This window comes from Rhineura floridana, chromosome 7 (assembly GCF_030035675.1).
Source record: "Rhineura floridana isolate rRhiFlo1 chromosome 7, rRhiFlo1.hap2, whole genome shotgun sequence".
In the NCBI taxonomy this organism is placed as follows: domain Eukaryota; kingdom Metazoa; phylum Chordata; class Lepidosauria; order Squamata; family Rhineuridae; genus Rhineura; species Rhineura floridana.
Genome location: NC_084486.1, coordinates 78,101,496 through 78,124,892, shown reverse-complemented (window position 1 = coordinate 78,124,892; position 23,397 = coordinate 78,101,496). Strand labels below are relative to the sequence as shown.

Here is a 23,397-nt window from a genome sequence, read left to right as displayed (position 1 = left end):
CATGCGTTTTCTTCACTTAATATCATATGTGAATTACAGATAACTTTCATGTTTCATATTGTATCATGTTAACTGATGTTACCAATAATACTGTACTTTTCAGTCTAAAAATATATTTCCCAAATACTGCTTTTAGACATTCAGTGCTCAGTAATATAGTGGTGTTACCTAAAGTGATGTTAAATAAAGTGATGTGTAAACCAGAACGTTTGAGCAGTGTGCATAACTGTCAATAAGATCTAGGTTACACCATATGCACTCTCACTCTACAGGAATTCTGACTAACCCCAGGTTTGGGTAGTCATGGATATAACTGCTACCAATTTCAGTGATTTAAGGTGATACCTTCACTAGCTTCACTAGTCACTGGAGTTGCTGCAGTCAAAATTTGTGACTGCCCAGTTAATGAATATTTTTCCATATGAGCATATATGCAGGGTGCTCAGGACTGCTTGCATAGATGAAAAACATGTATTGTGTGAAGTGACCCTTTGAATAGCCTGCTACTGAACCTAATTCAAGCCTGTTTAAATCAATCTGTTGAGTTCATTTCATTGCCATAACTTGCTAGTGACTTTCAGTTGTTGATGTTTTAAATATTTCTCTTTAAAATCTTTTTCTTTGTTGAGGAGGATGAGTGAATGTCCTGTGTTGGACATGATGGAAATAGAATTTCATGACGTGGCTGACACTGGCTGTTGATCCTCATGGATTCTCACAAAAGAATCTGTTCAAAATCTAACATAGCAAGAAAACTCATGTTTGCAACCGGTTTCCATGGCAGCTTTGTAAACTGATATGAATAAGCAGAAGGCATGATTGCACAATGGTGAAAGTTCTCTGTTTTCTCAGTGTTGCAAAGTTTGTAATTGATTCTGCATAACTCAGGATTTTTCTTTTCACCGCATAGGCATACAAATGGCAAGCTTGACTGGATGCATAAATTGTAATGCAAGTAACTGATTTCAGTAACTTCACAAAACTTTCCTTTCATGAGCCTTAATTCCACATTATGTCAAGGTTGGATTTCCTATCTATACACTTCAGATAGTAAATAATATGTTTATCCTGGTCCTAAAAGTGACAAGTAAAATGTTACTGTTAAATGTTACTACTAAATGTTGCTGCAGCAACTTCTGTAATCTTTGCATACATTTCAGATGTTGCTGATCACAATAAATTGCTACAGAAGGAATCATTGGACGTATAAGCTCACACATGATTGTTCTTTTTAAAACAGGCATAAAATTAGGGGTTTCTCTTCGACTATCACCAATGCTTGAATTGCTTTTCTGGAAAAAAAATAGACCCATATATCTTGCATACCTGGAGATACTTTGAAGAAGCCAAAGCAACTTCATGATTGGTCTAGACAGAATTTTTTTGTTATCTCCTGCCGTCTGAGCATCTCCGCTCATACCTTTATCTTAGTGATTGAGTTATTATATAGCTACGAGAGTGGCTATATACTATAGCCAGCATAGATTTTTCACATTCCGCAGTGTTAAAATGAAAATATCCCCCATGCCATCCCAATGCATCCCATAAGCTCATTTTAAAACAAAACCTTACAAAACAAATAGTCCTGAACTCAGAAACGCTTGCTTAACAACCCTCTCAATTTTCATGGTGATACACAAAACAGAGAGAATCAGGAGTTCAAATTGTAAAAAGAGCGAGAGAGAAAACAGACCCCTTTTGGACTTTTTTCTGTCAGTGTTCTCATAATTTGTTGAAATTAATTAAAAATTAGCCATGTTCACAGAGTACCTGTAAGCCTGTTACTGACCTTGCTCCATACTCTGACCTTCATCTTCTGCAATTTAAAAGTTAAGGCTGTTTTTTAATTAATTCAATAAATTTAACATTAAATTCAATGATAAGCCCAGGCATACTCAGTAAGAACCAACTGTCAGTGTTATAAAAGCCAGACTCACAGCTGCTGGGCTTGCCTAATCAGGGGGCTACACCCACACCAGACCTTTATTTCACTTTAGACAGGCTTCCCTCAAAGAATCCTGGGAAGTGTAGTTTGTGAAGCGTGCTGAGAGGAGACTACTATTCCCCTGACACAGCTCCAGTGGCCAGAGGGGTTTAACAGTCAGTAGCTCTGATTGAAGCTCTGTGAAGGAAACCAGGGCGTCTCCTAGCAACTCTCAGCACCCTTCACTAACTACACTTCCCAGGGTTCTTTGTCAGAAGCCATGACTGTCTAAAGTGAAATAAAGGTGTGGTGTGGATGTGTCCAGTGACAGCTTTGGTCCAGGGCTTGCCCGGCATCTCCTGGTTCAGATGTTACAGAGAAATAGAGCTGGGTATCATCAGTGTACTGCTGACACCTCACCCCAAATCTCCTGATGACCAGTCCCGGAACTGCTGGCCCAGCTCGCTGTCCCCTGGGCGGCTACCGCTCGCTGACCGCAGCAGGAGCGGCAGTGGCGGCAGCAGCTTCGGCATGGCGGGTAGGCAGGCGAGCAAGCCCCTGTCCCGGGCAGAGAGAAAAAGAGAGAGAGAGCACTGCGCCCTGCCTGGCATGGTGAAGGTGAGCAGGCAGGGAGGGAGGAGCCGGCTGGTGAGCAGATCGCCAAGTTCAGGGGGGGCCCAAAGCACGGGGCCCGGGGCAACTGTCCCGGTGCCTATGGGCAGCTCTGGCTAGAGGCATTCCTTAAGTAGCAACATATTGTAATCAGTCTAATTTTACATCAAACTGCAGTTTCAGATTCAACTGTTAATGCACCCAAATTAGAAATAGAACATAACCTCCAGTTTGAAACACAAAAGGCTATCTTCACCATCATATGACATTGACCAATTAAAAGGCTTTTAAATTAATACAAATAAATTTGGCACAGATATCTAGGATGAATAATGAGAGAAATATAATTTTCTAGATTAGTAGAAACAGTAGTAACACAGGGATGAAGCAAAGTAAGAAGAACACCAACAAACATACAAAAATGTAATTCATCTTTGGAGATGGCAGGTGTTGCCACCACACATCATATGCTCAGAGGCACATGTTACCAAATTCTTCAAAGCTACACAGCAAGTGGATTGGACTGTGCAAGACCAACCCAAATTGTGTTTGCATTTTGACCAGTTTGTAGGGCAGTACAATATCTCAGAGAGGAGTTCAGGTCTCCTGCTCCCCTGGTGCATTCACTATAGCTGCCCAATCTCCCTGCTTTTTAAAGTTTGATAGAAATATCTGTGGGCTATAGGTACGTTCTTAAACCACAAGGTTTTTTGCCTATTAGTGGATAAAATTTCAAAACCTGGAACTGCAATTTTATAAGTTGATCTTCAGTTTTTGTAAGCCTTTCTTGATTCTAGCTTGCTACATATTATCTGCCAAAATTTATCTGGTATCTGCCTATAAATTGGAATTATAGTTTTGAAATTGTAAAAACAAGATGAAACATTTTTTGCATCCTTGCTTTGCCTAGCATAAAATATGTTCTGTGGAATTTGTTCCTGGGTAACTCAAATCTTATCAGTTGTGTGATGAAAGTGAAAGTAATATTAGAATTTATATGTATGAACTCATATAATGAATAGGTACATCAGTGAAAAGAGGAAAATATATATCGGATACCTGTTAGTGGGGGCTGATGGGAGTTGTAGTTAGGGTTGCCATATTGCCTGGTTAGCTGGGTTTTACCCAGATTCTTTGGTGGCCTGGATTCTCAGCTTTAATTTAAAAAAAGAATTAAGTTTCTAGGTGGTCCGGTTCTCGAGATATACATAAAAACGTCAGCCCCCCCACTGTTAAATCTTTTTTTAAAACAAATCTGTCCTGTATAGCACTTCGCAGCTCAGTCTAACCCCGCCCGTTCAGGATTGCAGCCAATCAGTGTGAAGCCAGTTTGGTTGACCTGGGCAGTGTCTACAAAACCTCATTGCAATGCCAGAAAATGGTGGTTCCCCCCCCCCCGTTTATCTGAAAATCTCATAAATTGGGTAAGTATATACATTTCAGGTTTTTTTTCCTCTTGTATGCAGGAGTCAGATCCTGGGTAGTGTTTTCAAAACCTTCCCAATACTTGCTTTTGTGGGGGTAAAAGCATACTAATCCCATATACCCAGAGTAAATCCCATTTAATTCAATAGGACTTACTTTTGAGTAGACATGGTTAGGATTGTGCTGCAAATTAATGGGACTTCTGAGTAAACATAACAAAGAATTGTGTTTGTGTTGTAAATCTTTCCCTCCCTCTCCAATCCTATTTTTAAAACAATTAGGCAGTATGTATAAATGTAAATGCATTTAGGCTGTGCGTATGACATTGTAATTTAAAGGTGTAATTTTAATTTTGCTAGTTGTTTATGTCACTACTATTGCCATTACATTCAGTGATATACGGGAATTACGATTTACGAGTAACATTAGTACAAAAAACATTACTAAGGATTCTGTATGGTCTGGTTTGGGAGGAGGCCCATGGGGGTGACACCATGAGTTACCACACTGGGTGACACCAACCCTAGTGACGCCACTGTTCATCCCTAGAGTTATGGGGAGGGGGTCAGTCTCAAGCCAGCAATAATAATCCTGTTTAAAAGGTTACAATATTACTTTCCTATAACAAGGTACAATATTTTGTGGCAACATGGGGATTTTGAGCCATTCCAGAAGAAGGGTTTCTTGGCAGCACTGTTACGTTTTGCATGGAAGGAGGGGCAGTATGCCTAAGGATGGCAATACACCTGGATAACTGCTACATATTATATTCATGAAGATGTAGTTTCAGCCATTTTAGGTTCCTCGTTTCCAGCAGCCTTAGGTGCAACCTAAAACCTTTGCAGCACCTAGTAGACATTCAAATGAGGCAGTGTTAACTTCCTCCCACTTTCCGCCTTGAGACTGTGACTAGATAGAGACCCAGGGGTGGGGGAATAACTTTTTTTGTTTTGCCTGAAGGCCATATTCATCCTTGGCCAAACCTCTGGGGTCATGAGCCATCCTGCACTCACACTTATTTTCGCATGCACATCTGTACATGCACACATACACATCCTTCTCTGCCCACCCCAGAACTGAGTCTCTCTTTTTTTCTGCTGCTGCCAAAACAAGTGCCAGTGGGGGACAGAAAGATTTGCTTGTTGGCAGGGCACTGGGCCAGGAATTAACCACTTTTGCCCTGTGCCATTGCAATCAGCCAAGTTTTTTCTTCCCTGCTTGCTTTGTTTACCATCTACCTAATAAAGCTTTTGATAGAGTCCTTCACCAAAGGCTCCTGAGTAAATTTAGCAGTCATGGGATTAGAGAAGGGGTCCTCTTATGGATCAGTGACAGATTAAGGAACAGGAAGCATAGAATATGAACAAATGGGCAGTTTTCCCAATGGAGAGGGTTTAGATAGTGAAGTTTCTGAAGGATCAGTATTGGTACCTGCCTTTTTTAACCTGTTCATTAATTATCTATTTGGGATGATCAGTGACAGAACCAAGTTTCACGATGATACTATATTGTTCAGGATGGTTAAAACAAAAAGAGATTGCAAGAAGCTCCAACAGAGTCTCTCCAAACTGGGTGAATTGACAGTAAAATGTGATTCAATGAATCAGTGATTCAGATTTTGGGGGGCAAAAAATGTTAATTTCACATATATACTAATAGGGTCTGAATTGGCAAAGACTGACTAGGAAGAAGACCTTGGGTTGTGTTGGATAACTCATTAAAGAAATAAAGCTGTCAATCCATTGTGCAGCAGCTGTGAAAAAGGTGAATTCTATGTTTGGAGTCATTAGGAAAGAGAATGAAAATAAAACTACCAATATCATAAAGCCATTATAAAAATCTGTGGTGCAGCCGCATTTGGAATACCATGCACAGTTCAAGTCCCCTCACCTCAAAAAAGATATTGTAGACTTGGAAAAAGTCAACCAAAATGCTCAAGAGCAATTCTCCTATGAGGAAAGGTTGCAGCATTTGGGGCTTTTTAGTTTAGAAAAAAGGCATTGGACATCCAATGAAACTGGACAGACAAAAGAAAGTCCTTCACATAGCATATTGTTCAAACTGTCAGTGATGTTATACTGTTGACATTTTGAATATTGTGTACAGTTCTGGTCATCTCACCTCTAAAAGAGTATTACAGAGCGGGGAAAAGTTCAGAAATGGGCAACCCAAATGATCAAAGGGCTGGAGGAAAGGTTACAACATTTGGAGCTTTTTAGTTTGGAGAAAAGTGAGTAAGGGGATGTGATTGAGGTGTATAAAGTTGTGTATGATGTGGAAGAACTAGATCAAAGTTTTTATCCCTCTCTTATACAATACTAGAACCTTGGGCCTTCCAATGAAGCTGAATATTGGAAGATTCAGGACAGACAAAGTACTTCACACAGCAGCATAGAGTTAAACTATGGAATTCATTCTCACAAGAAGTAGTAATAGCCACCAAATTGGCTGGCTTTTTCAAAGGTGTAGACAAATTGATGGAGGATAAGGCTATCAATGGCCACCCAATGTAATGGCCGTGTTCTGCCTCTGCTGTTAGAGGCAGTATAGGAATCAGTGGGGAGACTTCTGTTGTATTCAGGTCCTGCTTGCACCTTGCAGATTTCCCAAAGGCATCTGGTTGGCTACTGTAAGAACAAGCTGCTTGTAGATGGGCCTTTGGTCTGATCCAGAAGGACTCTTCCTATGTTCTTCAAAAAAGTTCTGGAGATTTGAAAAACTTTGCACATTATTTTGTGACATTTTTATTGGCCTAATAAATATTTTGTCTGATATGTATTTTAGAATAATATAAGGCAGTTCCTTTGTGATGGATTTTAAAATGTTTAGCTTGTTCTTTTCAGACTCATGTTGAAAACTTTGTGCAGCTCTGTACCTGCTACTGATTCTCCATTCTAATTTTCTCACTAGAGCACACATCTGGCCTTCAAGATAGAATAGGGTGATAATGAGAAGTGCTCACTCGGAGGCAGAGTTGATAACCTTCTGATTTCTTGGTAATAACACTTTTTACTTGTATCATGGCTAACCTTTAATTGTGTGCAAAGAGGACAAACTCCAGTGGCTTGCACTATAAAAAGAGTTGGGCACATACTACAGCACTGTGTTTCGAGATCAGTTGTTCATGTAAACATTTCTAAAATCTACCAGTTGCTGAGCATCTATCACTTGAGTTACTCGCCTTCCCAACTTTTAAACCTACACTCAGAGCAAGGAGGCAGCTGTTTCTCCTCTGACATTTCTAAGGATGGGCAAAACTGCCATAAATCAAAAAAGACTTATGATATGATATGAATCCAGGACTTCCGGGAAGGGTGACTTCGCTTGTGCCTGCTTTTGAGACGGGCTCCCGCCTCAAAAGAAGCTTATTCAGATATAAATCAGTCAGAACATTTTTTTTTTTTGACTGATGAAATTTCTCCCGGGCAGGGAGAAACGTAGAAATCAACCTCAAAAGCCTGTTTTTGTTGGGAGGACTGGATTTCATTAATTTATGAGAAAAGGTCCAGCCAGCAATGCCGGACGGACTTCCGAACAAGCTCTATCTGATCAATGCGATACGTTTATCTTTTCTTCAAAGAGAAAACGGACTAACAGGCAAGCACCCTTCTTTCTATTATTTTTTTTACTTGGTTTAAATTGTTGCAGCAAAAAGAGATTTGTCAAATGAATCAGCTTTAAAGAACTTCTGGGTGAGCTATATCTCTGCTCTGTTATTCACGAAATTAACAGCTTATCTCTGTTTCTATTGCAAAAAGCTGTCCTGCAAGTGCATTCTAAAGATATAAACAGAAGAGGGATTTCTATTCTGAGGAACATTATATTGTCTGGGACTATTCTCTTTTTGGTCTATTTTATTTTGACGAATCTGCTTCTTCACGACGCCACTAACTGTTTTGATGCTGGGAACTAAATTTGTTTTGTATTCTTGAACATAGAGAGATAAGGCAGGCTGCTCTGTTTATACTGTGATGTCATCAAGCCTGGAATATTAACCCAATTGTTGCTGAAATAAGAAGTGGTTCTTCTTTATTTTTGTTTTGTTTTGTTTTCGTGGTTTTAAAAATGGCAATCAAGAAAGTGGCTGAGAATCTGGAAGTAATTATGTTTCAGAAAATAATGGATGAGATTGAGATAATGAAACAAACCCTGCGACAGGGCAGTAAGGAGCTGAAAATTGAACTGAGCAAAATGACGCAGGAGCTTAAAGAAATAGGGGATCCTGTGAGAGAGGAGAATGAGATCAGAGATGAGAAAAGAAAAAATAAAGGGAAGATACAAGCCCTGGAGATTGGAACAAATGTGGAATTGGAAAAAGATCTGGAGTTTATGGATATTAGAAATAAAATCTACTGTTTGGAATTTAACGTTATCTCTGAAGAAATTAATGAAGATATTAGAGATAAAGTTATCAATGGCTTGGATAATCTTCTGGACTGGAATGACGTGATGGAGCTTGATATAGAGAAAATCTATGGAATTAACTGCAGCCATGTGACAATGGAAAAACTCTCAAGAGATGAGCCAGTGCATTTTGTAAAAAAGAAGAACAGAGATATGACTTTACAACAATATTTCAGCAACTTATTCAGAATTGATGGCAAGAAAATATTTGAGATAGAGGAAATTCCCATCAGACTCTTATTATATGACTATGGCTATGACAGCAAGATTATTATGGAATACTGATAATGGAAGATTGGACACTGAAATTACTGGACTTAACAGGACTATTGAAGATGGAAGATGGAATTAATATGGATAATGGAATAATGGCTGTTGAAATTATTGGACCTAACAGATTTTGATGAGATGGATTAATCGATATGTTTATTTGGACTATGGTTATGACAATAAGATTATTATTATTATTAATGAGATGGATTAATCGACATGTTTATTTGGAGAAAAATTGATAGATATATTTCTTAAAGAATTGAAACCTCTCTTTGACTTTTTGTGGAAAGAATAAAGTAATGTTTATGAGATTTGATGATTAATTAAGATAACTACTGGAGGAAAGTGATTTTATAATATAATTTAAGAGACAGGATTGTTATATATTGTAGACATACAACTGATTTGATCTGCGACAAATGGGAAGTCAACATTTTATTTTTTTGTTTAATCATTTTTGTTTTGTTTTGTTTTTTGTCTTTGAATGTTTTATGATTTTGTTTTGTATGTTTTATGAAAATTTGAATAAAAATTATTGTAAAAAAAAAAAAAGATATGATATGAATCCAGTATGTGATTCCACATGGCTAGAAGTAATGAGAGAAAGCAGAGCTTTCTCTGATAGTGCTCTTCAGAGGTATTCCCAGTAGGAAGAGTTAACATATGAGGTGTATGTGCAAAAATTATGACATTCCTGGGTGACTCCATCCACCTAGTATTTACAACTAGTATATCACTTTTGTATCTCTACAAAAAATGGAAACTTCTGCTGCATAGGGAAACTCTGGATAGAACCAAAATAACAGATCTTGGTTGTGCAAAAGGGGTTAGGAGCCTAGGAGGTGCCGTAAGAGGGGGAAATTTACAAACTTACAGTCTTGGCATCTACGTTCACTCTGTATAATTGAAACCAAATGTATTGTACAATTGTTCTTATACTTGTCATAGTTATCTCAGTGGAACCATAGAAACAGTCTACAGCCCATAAAAAGTGAAGAAAATTGTTCCATGACTACAAGTTGATCCACAGTGAATACAAACAAATTACACACAATTGCCAGCTTATAGTAAATAAAGAATATCACTGGCCATTTGTGTGGATTTGTAAAGTGAAAAACTTCATAGTACTGCCAGATTAGAAAATTACATTTTTAAAAAAATCTGTCCAATACTACAATATGAATATTTTGATTTTAAATGCCAAATTTTATCCTCAGATACGGTATGCAGAAAGTTCCAGAAAGTTGGCAAAACTCAAAGACACAGTTGGGTTCTTCCCACTCTGGGCCCCCTTCTCTTCCCCCTTCCTTTTTTCTCTTTCTTTTCTGCGGGTGTTTGCTTTTGTCCAAGCTGAATTAAACACAGTGAAAATAAGCTAAGTCCTGAAAACTGAAACTGTCAGTTTCAGTGCAGCGATGCTTTGATTGCCAAGACTGCAACAAAATCTCTGAAAACAGTTTTTCAAACCACTGTTTTTTCTGAATGAATATATTTGAATCTTCAAATGCGTTGTTTTACTCTCATATCACAGAATATATTACCATGTTGTATGAGAAAGATATTTAAACTCTCTGCTGATCTACAGCCCTGCCCTGCCCTCATGGTTTTGTAGCCCAGGATGTCTGCATCAACCTGGAGGTGGGGGTTAGGAAGGAATGGAATTATGCCTGATGTCTAGGGCCATTTTGTCTTCAGAACAACACAAAAGGAGATAGTATTTACATCAGTTCCTTACGGTTTCATCTGTTTTTACAAATGAATTTAATTATTCTTAATTTTGTTAACTGTATTTTGTTTTTGTTTCTTTCCTTTTTTAGAAGGAAACATTTTCAAATTGTGACTGGTTTATAAATTCTTTAAATATATAGTAATAGCAAAATAATAGTAAAACAGTAAAATACTAGTTAATAGTAAAATAAATAAAAATGCATTCTTCTTTTGTCCAAGTTCTTTGCATTCTTTTAGAATAGAAAAACAGCCAGAGGATCAGGCACAATGGCAGGGTCAATTCTAGAATAATTCACTTGTGGGAGCGAATGTGTTGCAAAGAGCATTATTGGTGGACCAAAGGTTTGAGGCTTTGCTACATGACCACACACATTTTAGTTATGAATGTTATGAACTGCTTTGGGGACTCTAGTTGAAAACAGGATACAAATCAACTTAATAAAACAATTAATCCAATATATATTTGATGTACGCACACCAATCTTTGAGCGATGCCAGACTTCCAGGGGTTCCTGCACTTATCCAGGATTTGGTTTCCTTGAAGTGAAGGTCAGTAGACATTGTGGTGTCTTTATGATACATGGTTTATTTACGCATATGTACAACCTAGCGTAAGATGGAGGAGTTCACAGCATTAACACTCCAACAGACCTTAGGTCCCCATCAGGCTTCCAGGGAGGCACCTCAAAGCCATGGCTTGGGATTCAAAACAGAGAGAAGGTCTCTCTGTGTCTTTTCAGTTCCCAGCTTTTCCTCGACTGACAGCACAGGCCATCTCTTGGCTCCAGGAAGAGCAGGGCCTCCAGCCAGGTGAGGGATACCCTTGTTCCTATGGCAACATATGCTCTCCTGGTCAAGTCTTTGACTTGCAGATTGGGCACTTGACAGACCTAAAGAAACTGGCTTTACCAATACAGCAGATTTCTTTCACTGCAGATCCCAACTTCCAGATACAGGATCACGGGCTCAGAGAGGACTTGGGAATCATCCATCACAATCCCACAACAGTACTATATTAGTAATGCATTTATTTAGCTTTTACCAATATGCCTTTTTGTTGTCAGAAGCAGCAAATCTGTCAACAACTGTCTGATTAGTTTTAAAAGAAATAGGTGGGATAGCCTAGTCTACGTGTTCATTTAGCCTGTGGTTTCCCAAATAATCTTTTACCTATAAAAGGCATGAGAAGACTTGTTTTCACATGGAACACTCAAACAAGGATATTTGCACTAGTTGCACATGATATTTACCAATTGTATTAACTATAAAAATAATAATTAAGAACTGCACCAATCAATATGAATGGAATTTCTGTGTCTGCTCGTGGAAATTTAGTATGGGAACAATGCCAACCAAGCCTGCAGCAGAAAAGCACCTGGAAATGATCCCTGTATAACCCAAACACTCCCAAGTCTTTACATGCTACACAAAGTTTTCTAGGCCCTACGGGAGACCAGGGTTCTAATCCCCACACAGCTATGAAGCTCACTGGGTGACCATGGGCCAGTCACTGCCTCTCAGCCTCAGAGGAAGGCAGTGGTAAACCCCCTCTGAATACCGCTTACCATGAAAACCCTGTTCATAGGGTTGCATAAGTCAGAATCACATACGTCGCATAAGTCAGTTAAAGAGCTGCTTCCCTCCCAGTTAGTGTCACCAGCTAAGACTGGAATTTGAAGGAATTTTTTTTAAAAATTGTTTTTAACTGAGGCTTAAAACTTTTAATTCTCCAATGGTGCCAGAGTATGGCTGCTTTCTAGTTCTCTTGTTTGCTAAGTATAGTCTTCCTGCACATCACAAGAGGAAAGGGTCTTCACTCTCATACTGTTCCTGCTTGGTTGTTAGTAAGCAGGGTTTAGTTAGAGGGTTTGTCAAGCCTTGCATTGCTAAGTTAAAATATAAAATGAAATTATCTCTTTTTCTAAAACAGTTAACTGACTGGAGGCACAAGAATGGAGCTCTCAGCTCATAATCCTGGACAACATTTTTTTGCCTGCCTCCTGTGCTCCGCCCATTTTCCCTCTTCCTTCCACCCAGTCAGATATGCTTTACTGTGCCTCAGTAAGGAAGAGAGAACTGTGAAGGTGTTTCATATTTTTCCCCCTTGGGCTTGTTAGGAACAATCGACCACTGCTCCATGTGTTCACAGCTTCTCAGGGAAAAATCTTCTAGATTGACTCCACCAAGGCTGGTCATTGGCTCCTCCTAGGTAGGAAGGAGTAGAAGAGGGCTTCCTGTCTCAGTGAAACTTTGCTCAAACAACAGGGTCTACCTAAGCTTTAGTGTTTCTGGTCTTGCTGTTCAGACCTGACTTTTAGTTTCTTCTCTGCTCTTGCCTTCTGATTTGTCATCTGGTTCTGAATGCTCTATTGTCCTGACTCCAGTTCCTGGGTCACTCCAGGCTTGCTGCCCATAGCCAGCCCTGGTAAGGTTGTAGTTTTTCAACCACAATGATTTGGCCTCCACATCACCTGTCTCTGTCATAGCATCCAGCTATTCTTCTCAATCCACAGTTGCTATTTTGAATTAGAGAGAGGCAACCAAAGAGAGCACCTGCTTGACCCTTCACCATGCAGTCAGCTACTATTCTCTTTGAGGCTCATAGTAATTTGTTCATTAAAGGTGGATCTGTTGACATTCTGAGACAGCTGACAAATTCTTTAACACAATTTATGAGTAAGCTGAACGCTTTGGCCAGGGACTGACTGAAAGACCCACCTAATATATGAATTCCATCAAATTGATTCCCTAGAGTGATACAGACGGGGTAAGATCAAAAGGTGGAATAGTTCTGGTTTCCTCTTACCAGCCCATGAGATCATGGCTTCCTAATCTGGTCAGGTTGTTCTTTCAGTGGCCCAGTGCTGTTGATCCATTCAGAACTTATGATACAAGGATCCAGGTCACATCATAGTAAGAATTGTTTCATCTAACAATCTGGAGGAAGAATGGTAAACCCCATGAACTAGGACACTCAGACAGAATTACTGTGACCAATCTCTTCTCACAAGCCATCTAACAGCAGTATATATAACACCGTGTTACATACCTTTGCTTCATGGTGTCAATGGAATTGAGTCATCCTGAAGAAGTTAGAAGTCTATTCCATTTTGGACAGCAAGGGTCTCAGTACCAACAGGCAACAGCAACAAAAAATCTTATCTCTGCTAGATATTGGTTTGTTTAAGGCATTTATATACCACCCATCATAATATTTATCCCAGGGCAGGGGACAATAAAATATTAAAAAGAAAAGATGAATTAACACAATTAAGTGTAACAATTAGAACAGCAGAGTCTAGTGTTTAAAATGCAGCCTCCTTCCAATACTTGATGCAAGTCACTAAAAGTCTCCAGCAAATAAAAACATTGTAGCCAAGCCTCTAAAAAGTAATAAAGTGGGTGCCAGATGAGGTTGGGGCTGGGGAGATAGTCTCACAATCAGGGCACCACTTATGAAAAGCAACCTTGGGCATTGTTTATGGAAAGTAGAGATATAAATGTAAGAAATAAAAGCTCCTCTCCTTTGTTGCCACCTGCTTGATTTTTGGTGGTGGCATTCTGAAAAAGGCCTGTGAAGAGAACCAGTAACCAGTGGAGATCTCTAAACAAGCAAGATGTGTTCACAGCAAGTCTTCTTGACTACTGTATTTTGAACTAATTGGAACTTCTAAACCATAGTAAAGTACCAGCACCAACAATACATTATGACAGTCTAAATAGGAGTATGGATCACTGTAACCAGGGCATCCCTGTCCAAGAGCACTTACAGCTGAAGCTGATAGAAGCATTCTCTGCTACCGAGGATTTAGCTGGATCAAGGAGTACTCCCAAGCTGTGAACCTGATCTTTCACAGAGGGAATCCAACAGGTTGAATCCCTGTTCCTGAAATAGAGAACCATCTATCCACAGTCTCACAAGAATTTAGTTTCACTCTGTTGGCCTTTGTCCAGCCTAATACTGAGTTCAGATGATGATTCTGGTCCTTCCCACCTGATTTAGATTATGTGGATATGGAGAAATAGAGAAGAGTGTTGTCAATATAATGCTGATATTTGACCCCAAATCTCAGATGGCCTGTCCCAGAAGCTTCACACAGATGTTAAATATGGTTTGCTTTATTTTTAATTGTATTATTTTATTATTTATGTGTTTGCCATCCTGGACTCCTTTGGGAAGAATGCTGGGATATAAATTCAACAAATCAATAATAAAATAACATGGAGAACAAGATGGAATCCTTTGGGACCTCATAATGTAAATGTCATAAGTCTGGACAGTTGTCCCCCCAAAAGACTACCATTTGGTGTTAGTCATATAACTAGGAGCAGACCCGTGATATAACCATGCCCCAATTCACGTAGCAGATCCAGGAAGATACTATGGTCTGTGGTATCAATTGCCTCTAAGAGGGTCAAGAGAATCAACATGGTCTTACTTCTCCATCTTTCTTCTAGCACAGGTCATTCAAGTAGGCAAAAGTATTAAGCCAGTGTATGCTCCCATGTCTTTTCATGAGTAAAATGAACTTTTTGTTTGATATGGCATATACAAGTGAAGGCAAATCTTACGCATTTTTGCTAAGAAGTAAGTTCCACTGAAGGAGCTGCTTCTTAGTAAGTGTGCTTAGGACAGCAGCTCTTCTACAGCATCTTGAAGGACTTATTTATAAACGTTTGGGGGAATTGAATAACCACTTTATTTTTATCAGGAACAAATGCTTTCAGGATTTATGAAGTAGTTCTGTATGTGTTCGCAGAGCAAATAACATGGAACACCTTTGTGGTAGCAGAGTTTAGGAGGTGATTGATTCTTGTTGGGATTAGTTGGCTGAAGCCAAGTATAAATAGTAAGACAAGTTCTATTATGCAGGAAATCAAGAATCTCGATTATTTGGGTGCCAGCTGGAGATGAGGGAAACGGAAGGTACCAGAGAACAAAACATCACTGCTGACACATCCCTTCTTTGCTTAAACTGTCTCTGAACAGTTTCATGAAGTAGTTGGGAATAGAGCAAAGTACTTTGATGGTTGATGCTGGAACAGTTTCTGAAAGCTTGTCACATGATTCATTGATGTTTTGTAATATGTGCTGCAGTCCTGACTGCTGAATTTGTTTGCCTGCTTTTGTTTGCTCAGCAGGCACCAAAGCTTAAAGGGATTTTTTTACCCTGAAGCGAAGGTGGTGAAGGAAAAATGTAAGGGGGGGAAGGGAGAGATAACCTATTACTGTTGATGTTCAGTTTATCAGTTTATTTGTAGGAAGAGGCAAGTCCCTTCCCCCCCCCAGACAGTATTGTGCAGAGACACAGCAGATAACTTTCTTTGGATGCTTTCGACTATTGGGAATATTTATTTTCTCCCATTCCACTAATATGCCTCAGCATACAGTTCAGGAATTAATACAATAAAGAAACTTGTCCATATTGGAGTCAAATAACTACACCAGCAAGCAAGCTGTGAGAGTTATGAATCTGTAATTCTTCTTTGTTGTTTTTCTACATCATTCCAAGTTGGGGAGTCCTTGGCTTTATTTATTTATTAATGTTTGTAGATCAGCCTGCTGCAGGAGGGGCAGAGCATTATTCCCAAAGATGAGACAACCAGGCAAAACTGTATATTTATGTAGCAGAGAAAAAGCAGTTGAGTATTAATATCCAAGTGTTTGTATTCACCCTCTTGTTTACAAGGGAGGTTTTGCTACTGCACATTGGCCACAATCCAGTAAGACAGTCCCACACATACAAATAGGGATTCTCATTTTCAACAATGGAAGGAGAAAATAGCTCCCTGTATCAACATGCTACATTAGGAATGCTACTTGGGGCACTGGAGCATGATGTCAATCCCAGTTCCTCTATTCCTTTGCATAACATTAAAATCCCTTTCTGTACAATTGTAACACATTTTCATAATTCTGTTTGTGAGCTTTTTACATTCATGAACAAGTGTTCATTTTTAATATGCAGAAAAGCATGTAGTGTTTGCATATTATGTTAGCCCATAGTCTGCAGGGAGGTTCTTAGTTGGAAAAAGGCCTTGATCTTTTTACAGGGGTCTTGTGTGTGTGTGTATACGCTGCAAAGTGACCATTAGAAATTTTATCCAGTGTAGTATTTAAACTGAAGAAATGGCAAAATGTGAACAAGCCTTATGTGAGAACTGAAACACATTCTCCTCTTCAGAACAATGTTCTTTAACTGTATTATTAGTGTGATATCTCACTTTCTTAATGGGATATTTAAAATTCAAGCTATATCTTTTAGTTTCATGAGGGCAAAAAAATTACTAATACCTGCATCAAAAATATACAGGTGAGAAGAAACTGCACTATGAAGATATTCACTAATAGGCAAAAAACCTTGCGGTTTAAGAATGTACCTATACCCCACAGATATTTCTACCAAACTTTAAAAAGCAGGGAGATTGGGCAGCTATAGTGAATGCACCAGGGGAGCAGGAGACCTGAACTCCTCTCTGAGATATTGTACTGCCCTACAAACTGGTCAAAATGCAAACACAATTTGGGTTGGTCTTGCACAGTCCAATCCACTTGCTGTGTAGCTTTGAAGAATTTGTTAACATGTGCCTCTGAGCATATGGTGAGTGGTGGCAACACCTGCCATCTCCAAAGATGGAGAATTATATTTTTGTATGTTTGTTGGTGTTCTTACTTTGCTTCTTTCCTGTGTTACTAATGTTTCTACAGAGAATCTAAACCATAAAATTTCACCCCCTCATTCATCCTAGAAATCTGTGTCAAATGTATTTTTATTAATTTCAAAGCCTTTTTATTGGTCATTGTCATGTGATGGTGAAGACAGCCTTTTGTGTTTTATATTGGAGGTTATGTTCTGTTTCTATTAACAGTTGAATCTGAAACTGCAGTTTGATGTAAAATTAGACTGATCACAATATGTTGCTACTTCAGCAATGACTCTAGCTGTTGGAAAAAAGAGGATGCATGTTTTCAGGCTGCTATGTTTAAACCACTTTATTTAAGGCAAGGTGTTCACGATCAATTAAAAACATAGAGCACATCTAGAATTTTGCTAGAATATATTTCACTTTCCACTGTTTTATCTTGTGCAAATTGAGACACTTCTGAGGTCCACTGGATACTATTTTGCAGAAGTCAGTGCCATTATTCCACAATTATGTTTGGAGTTTTTTTAGTATAAATTTTGCAAAGTGTTGCTGTACTTCACATATTCATAGAAACAAAAACAAAAGAAAATGATTTCCTATAGAAAACTTCACAAAAATTGCAAAGTAAATCAGACATATTTAAAGTGACCATCTGAACTATATCAACTGTCTTAATAATGTTGCTTCCTCACGGCTAAAACAAGATCAACACAGGACATATCTTCTTTCTATTATTTGGGCTGATTACAGGTGTTGCCACCACTCACCATATGCTCAGAGGTACATGTTACCAAATTCTTCCAAGCTACACAGGAAGTGGATTGGACTGTGAAAGACCAACCCAAATTGTGTTTGCATTTTGACAACTTTGTAGGGCAGTACAATATCTCAGAGAGGAATTCAGGTGTCCTGCTCCCCTGGTGCATTCACTATAGCTGCCCAATTTCCCTGCTTTTTAAAGTTTGGTAGAAATATCTGTGGGGTATAGGTACATTCTTAAACCCCAAGGTTTTTTGCCTATTAGTGAATTTTCCTGCTTTTTATTCTGGGAGGTAAGAAATGGGATCCTGTGCAAGTTTGCTGAGAATGAATTGATCATTTGCATGCTTATTGAGTTAAGTGGGATTTACACACACACACCAGGCAATCATGCTTAGGATAGGTGAAACTGACCACAGGGGATGGGGAAGGGAGGAGAGGGAGGAGGGAGGGGTGGAAAGGCAGAGGGGAGGACTGGGAGGGGAGCAGGCAGGAGGGGGAGGGAAGAAGGACAGATGTGGTCGTTTGCATGTTTATTGAGTTCAGTGGGATTTACTCCCGTGCAATCATGCTTAGGATAGGTAAAACTGACCGGGGGGGAGGGATGGAGGGCTGGAGTGGGCAAGGAAGGCGGAAGAAGGAAGAGGGGAGAAGAAAGGGAGAGGAAAGGGGAAGGAGGGAAAAGGCAGGTCTGATCATTTTTATGATTATTGAGTTGAATCGGATATACTCCTATGCAATCATGATTAGGATAGGTAAAACTGACCAGGCTGGGCCTGCCAACCAAGACGTCTTCTGTATCTTTCAAAGTTGGGCAGGGGGAAGGGACAATTCTACCTTGTGGTTTTTCCCATTACAATGTTGCAAGAACACCTGCACTTGGCTGACTTTCTCTTCTCTTAAAGATACAGGATCAGTCTCAGGCCCTGAACCTGGCAACCCTACCTCCCACCCAAATTTAAAACAAAGCTGTCCCTGGCCACATCCACACCAGGCCTCTATTACACTTTGGACAATCATTATTTATTTATCTATTTATTTAGTGTATTTATATACCGCCCCAAAGCCGAAGCTCTCTGGGCAGTTTACAATAACTAAAATCATTGAAAACAAATATACAAATTTAAAAACAATTTAAAACAATTTATCATGGCTTCTCTCAAAGCCATGGCTCAAAGCCAATCATGGCTTGTCTCAAAGAATCCTGGGAAGTGTAGTTAGTGAAGGGTGCTGACAGTTGCTAGGAGACGCCCTGTTCCCCTCACAGACCTTCAATCAGAGTGGCTGACTGTTAAACCATTCTCTCAGGGGAATAGGAGTCTCTTAGCACCCTTCACAAACTACACTTCCCAGGATTCTTTGAGGGAAGCCATGACTGTCTCACATGAAATCAAAGTCTGGTGTGGGTGTGGCCCTCTGATTAGGCAAGCCCAGCAGCTGTGAGGCTTTTAGAACTCTTGACAGTTGGTTCTTACTGAGCATGCTCCGCGCTATCATTGGGTCCCAGCCAAAGTTTCTTAAATTAATTAAAAATCAGCCAGGCATTTTTTAAACTTTTAAACTGCAGCAGATGAAGGTCAGGGTATGGGGCAACGTCAGTATTAGGATTACAGGTACTCTGTGAACATGGCTGATTTTTAATGAATTTCAACAGATTATGAGAACTCTCAGAGAAAAAAGTCCAAAAGTGCTCTGAGGTTTTTCTCTCTCTTTTTACACTTTGAACTGTCTATTCTCTCTGACTGTTTTGTGTATCGCCATGAAAATTGACAGGGTTGTTAAGCAAGCGTTTCTGAGTTCAGGACTATAAGTTATGTAAGGTTTTGTATTGAAATGATCTTATGGGAAGCATCAGAATGGCATGGGGGGTATTTTCAATTTAACATTGTGGAATGTGAAAAATCCCCGCTGACTATAGTATACAGCCACTCTCGTGGCTGTGGCTGTATAATTCTCAGAAATCTACTGTGTTTACATGCAGTCCAGTGGAACTAATCATACAACCCTCTGAGCTGTTTTCAGTTTAAGGACCTCTTCAATCTTAGATACCATCTGGTGGTCTGTTGAGATCTGCCAGCAGCAGCTAAAGTGTTACCATCCCAAAGTAACAGTCTGACTCAGAAGTGAAGTGATGACTCTAATACATGTGCTTTCATTGTAGCATGGCAGTTAGAAATTAACATATTATATGCTCCACAAATATTGCCTTGATTTACTAGACAGTTATTATTTGTGGTTGCAGCTGACCCCTCCCCTTCTTCCAAATCCTGGAAAATGCAGAGAACTCTGAGATGTGGTCAAGTTGGTCTGTCACTTAACACTTTTAACACTGCTTCTTCCTCCCTTTGGGCCTAGTGCAGAGTGAGGCAATCTCCTAGTCCTTAGGTTCTGTGGTTACATGCACAGGGTTTGGAGAACAAGAGGGGTCTTTTCTCTCTTTATGCTAAGATTCAGAGAAGAAGAAGTACAAGTCTCTCACTATTTTTGATGCTCTTCCAATGGCAATTGTATTAGGCCTTCAGGTTCTTCAGGCAGCTCAGAGGAGAGCAGAGTACCTAGCACTGATAACTTCCCTTCAGAGTTCTCAGAAACTCATAAAGAACTTGTACAAGAAGGGAATTTTGTGCCAGGCCAATGGCGCTCGCCAGAGGGGAGAGGACTGTCACTGACATCCAGATTTTAGACCCCTGATTAAAAAAAACCAAAATGGAACAGATGTGAAAGATGCTTAGGGTGAGTTCACAAGCTCAGTTGAGGTGGCCCTTCTCCCTTGGTAAACTTTCTTCCATAGAAAGAACATTCATAATGGCTCAGTGTTAGCTTATTTGCAGTAGGCAAATTTCTGACAATCAAAATAGTTCATGACCTGCTAGCGAACATTAGGTAAACTTAGGTCTGTGACATGACCATCAGTCTCACTGAAAATATTGCAACAAGACAGTCAATTGATTGTCATAAATTGATGGTTTGTTTTTAATTATTTGGAGTCCTTTCATCAGGTATGACCTCAAAGTGTTTTGCTCAAAATAAACATAAGATTTACAGATATGATAAGATACAATTTAAAACCAACAGTAAAACAATGATAATCAGTATAAAATAAAATAAAAGACTAGAGGCTGAAAAATTAGTCTAAATCTTAATTAACCTTAGCTGATTATACGTCTGTAGATTTTTAAATTATCTTTTTTTTAAAAAATCATCTAAACTAAGACACTAATAATCCTTTTAAAGAGCATTAAAATGTGTTTATTGTACAACATCTCTCCCCGACCCTGGATTTCTCTTTGTCAAGCCACAGGATTCTAAATCTATATCTTCTCTTTCTTTCCCCTTAGGAGAAGGAAAGGTTGTAATTGTCCGTGCTTGCAAGGACAATTTGATGACTTGTTTTTAAATGCCATTAAATCTCTCCTTGCTTCTTATTGTTCCAGGTGAAGAGAATAACCCAGATTGAAGCATGAGTGCTGAGACCAGCCAGGGGGTAATCACAACCCCTCCACCACCCAGCATTCCTCACAAAGAGAGATACTTTGACCGCATCAATGAAAATGACCCTGACTACATCCGTGAAAGAAACATGTCTCCTGACCTCAGGCAAGACTTCAACATGATGGAACAAAGGAAGAGAGTCACTCAGATACTGCAGAGTCCTGTAAGTATAATTCAAGAGAGGGAAGGGAGACAAAACAGTGTTTCCTCATTTTCAGAGACTTGTATTTTTATGTCTTCATTTTAAAAAAACTCTGAACATGGGACAGAAAGCTCTTTGAATACATCATAGCAAGAGAGACAGTGTAACTTCGTGAGAATTATCAGTGGATTTTCATGTGCAAACAAACAATCCTTTATTCAGAATTTTGCTTCCCCCCTTTAATGTTATGCTTCATTAACACTGCACAAAAGTAGCTTCCCAGCTACATGGCATTTGATTGCTGCTTAGACACAGGGAAGAGAAGGGAAATCACTTCCCAGTTACAAACTGTTGGGACTTTTACATGTGGATTGATATTCCACTCTTATTATGAATTCTATACCTAAATGCTGCCTCAAATGCCTTCATGTGATTTGGTTTGTTGGAAAAGGTAAACTGTATTTTATGTATCATTAAAATAATGTTTAAGAATGCAAGCTTGATGTACACTTGATTGTGAGTTCAGTGCATGTCATAATTGTAGTCAAAGCTATCAAACTTCTTAGGAATCCAAGGGAGATTGTCATTTGTAAAAAAAAACGACCACAGAATAGATCCATGTACTTATTGGACATCCTATTTTACTCTGTCTTCTCATAAGTCTGTGTGCCAAGGAAACAGGGCCAGCCTACCATAAAACATCATGGTGCAATATGTTTAGGCTGCAATTTTTGCTTATTTACTTGAGAGTAAGCCCTTGTAAGTTCATGGGACATAGCCTAAATGGACAGTGGGACTCCATGAGACTGGCTTCTGAGTAAACATGCAAGGGACTGAACTATTAAGAATTTTTTAAAACTGAACTTCAGATCTAGTATTTGCCCCGTCTGATTTTCTGTGGGGTTGCATATTTTTGGCACTGAATGTTATCGGATCTTGAACTAAACCTAATATTAGGGGAGAGGAAACCTGAGTGAACAAATAACACAAACTTTTGATACTTATTTCATTTATTTATTAAAGAAAGTTAAGCAACACCCAATGCCTCTGTGTGAAAAAGTCATGTCATGTGGAATGCAATGTTTGGCTTTTGCCAGACAAATGGGGCCCATGTTGCCCAAAAAGTTCCATCTTTGACTCATCTGTCCTCCTGGATGATCCTCAAGAGTTCTGGAACAATGTTCTGTGGACAGATGAGTCATTGCACATGACGAACCTCATACCAACTGTCAAGCGTGGTGGCAGTGTTATGGTTTGGGGATGCTTTGCTGCATCAGGACCTGGATGACTTGTCATTGTTGAAGGAACCATGAATTCTGCTTTGTATCAGAGAATTCTACAGGAGAATGTCAGGCCATCCATCTGTCAGCTGAAGCTGAAACCCGGCTGGGTCATGCAGCAAGACAATGATCCAAAACACACAAACAAGTCTACATCAGAATGGTTGAGGAACAAGAAATTTAAAGTTTTGGAATGGCCTAGTCAAAGTCCAGACCTAAACCCCATTGAGATGTTGTGGCAGGACCTGCAAGGAGCAGTTCATGCTCGAAAACCCACAAATGTCCCTGAGTTAAAGCAGGTTTGCATGGAAGAGTGGCCTGAAATTCTCACATCAGTGCTGTGAGAGACTGATCAAGAACTACAGGAAGCGTTTGGTTGCAGTCATTGCTGCTAAAGGTGATGTATCCAGGTTTTGAGTCTAAGGGGGCAATTACCTTTTCACACAGGGGCATTGGGTGTTGCTTAACTTTCTTTAATAAATAAATGAAATAAGTATCAAAAGTTTGTGTTATTTGTTCACTCAGGTTCCCTTTCCTCTAATAATAGGTTTGGTTCAAGATCTGATAACATTCAGTGCCAAAAATATGCAATCACGCAGAAAATCTAACAGGGAGCAAATACTTTTTCACAGTACTCTAAATAAATATATATTTAATAGTAGTATCTGTGCTGCTAATTTCTAAAGTGCTGCTTCACAGGTGTTGGCATG

At 39.3% G+C, this 23,397-nt stretch overlaps 1 protein-coding gene across 11 annotated transcripts in view; it reads left to right on the top strand.

The window, feature by feature from the left end:
- ADD3 (adducin 3) overlaps positions 1-23,397 on the top strand; it is a 243,710-nt gene that overhangs the window by 155,520 nt on the left and 64,793 nt on the right. For all 11 annotated transcript variants that reach the window (XM_061636050.1, XM_061636047.1, XM_061636043.1 and 8 more), the window contains one exon: positions 21,208-21,428. In XM_061636050.1, the coding sequence (XP_061492034.1) occupies positions 21,234-21,428 (195 nt within the window). In that variant the 5' untranslated portion in view covers positions 21,208-21,233. The remainder of the gene's footprint in view (positions 1-21,207; positions 21,429-23,397) is intronic.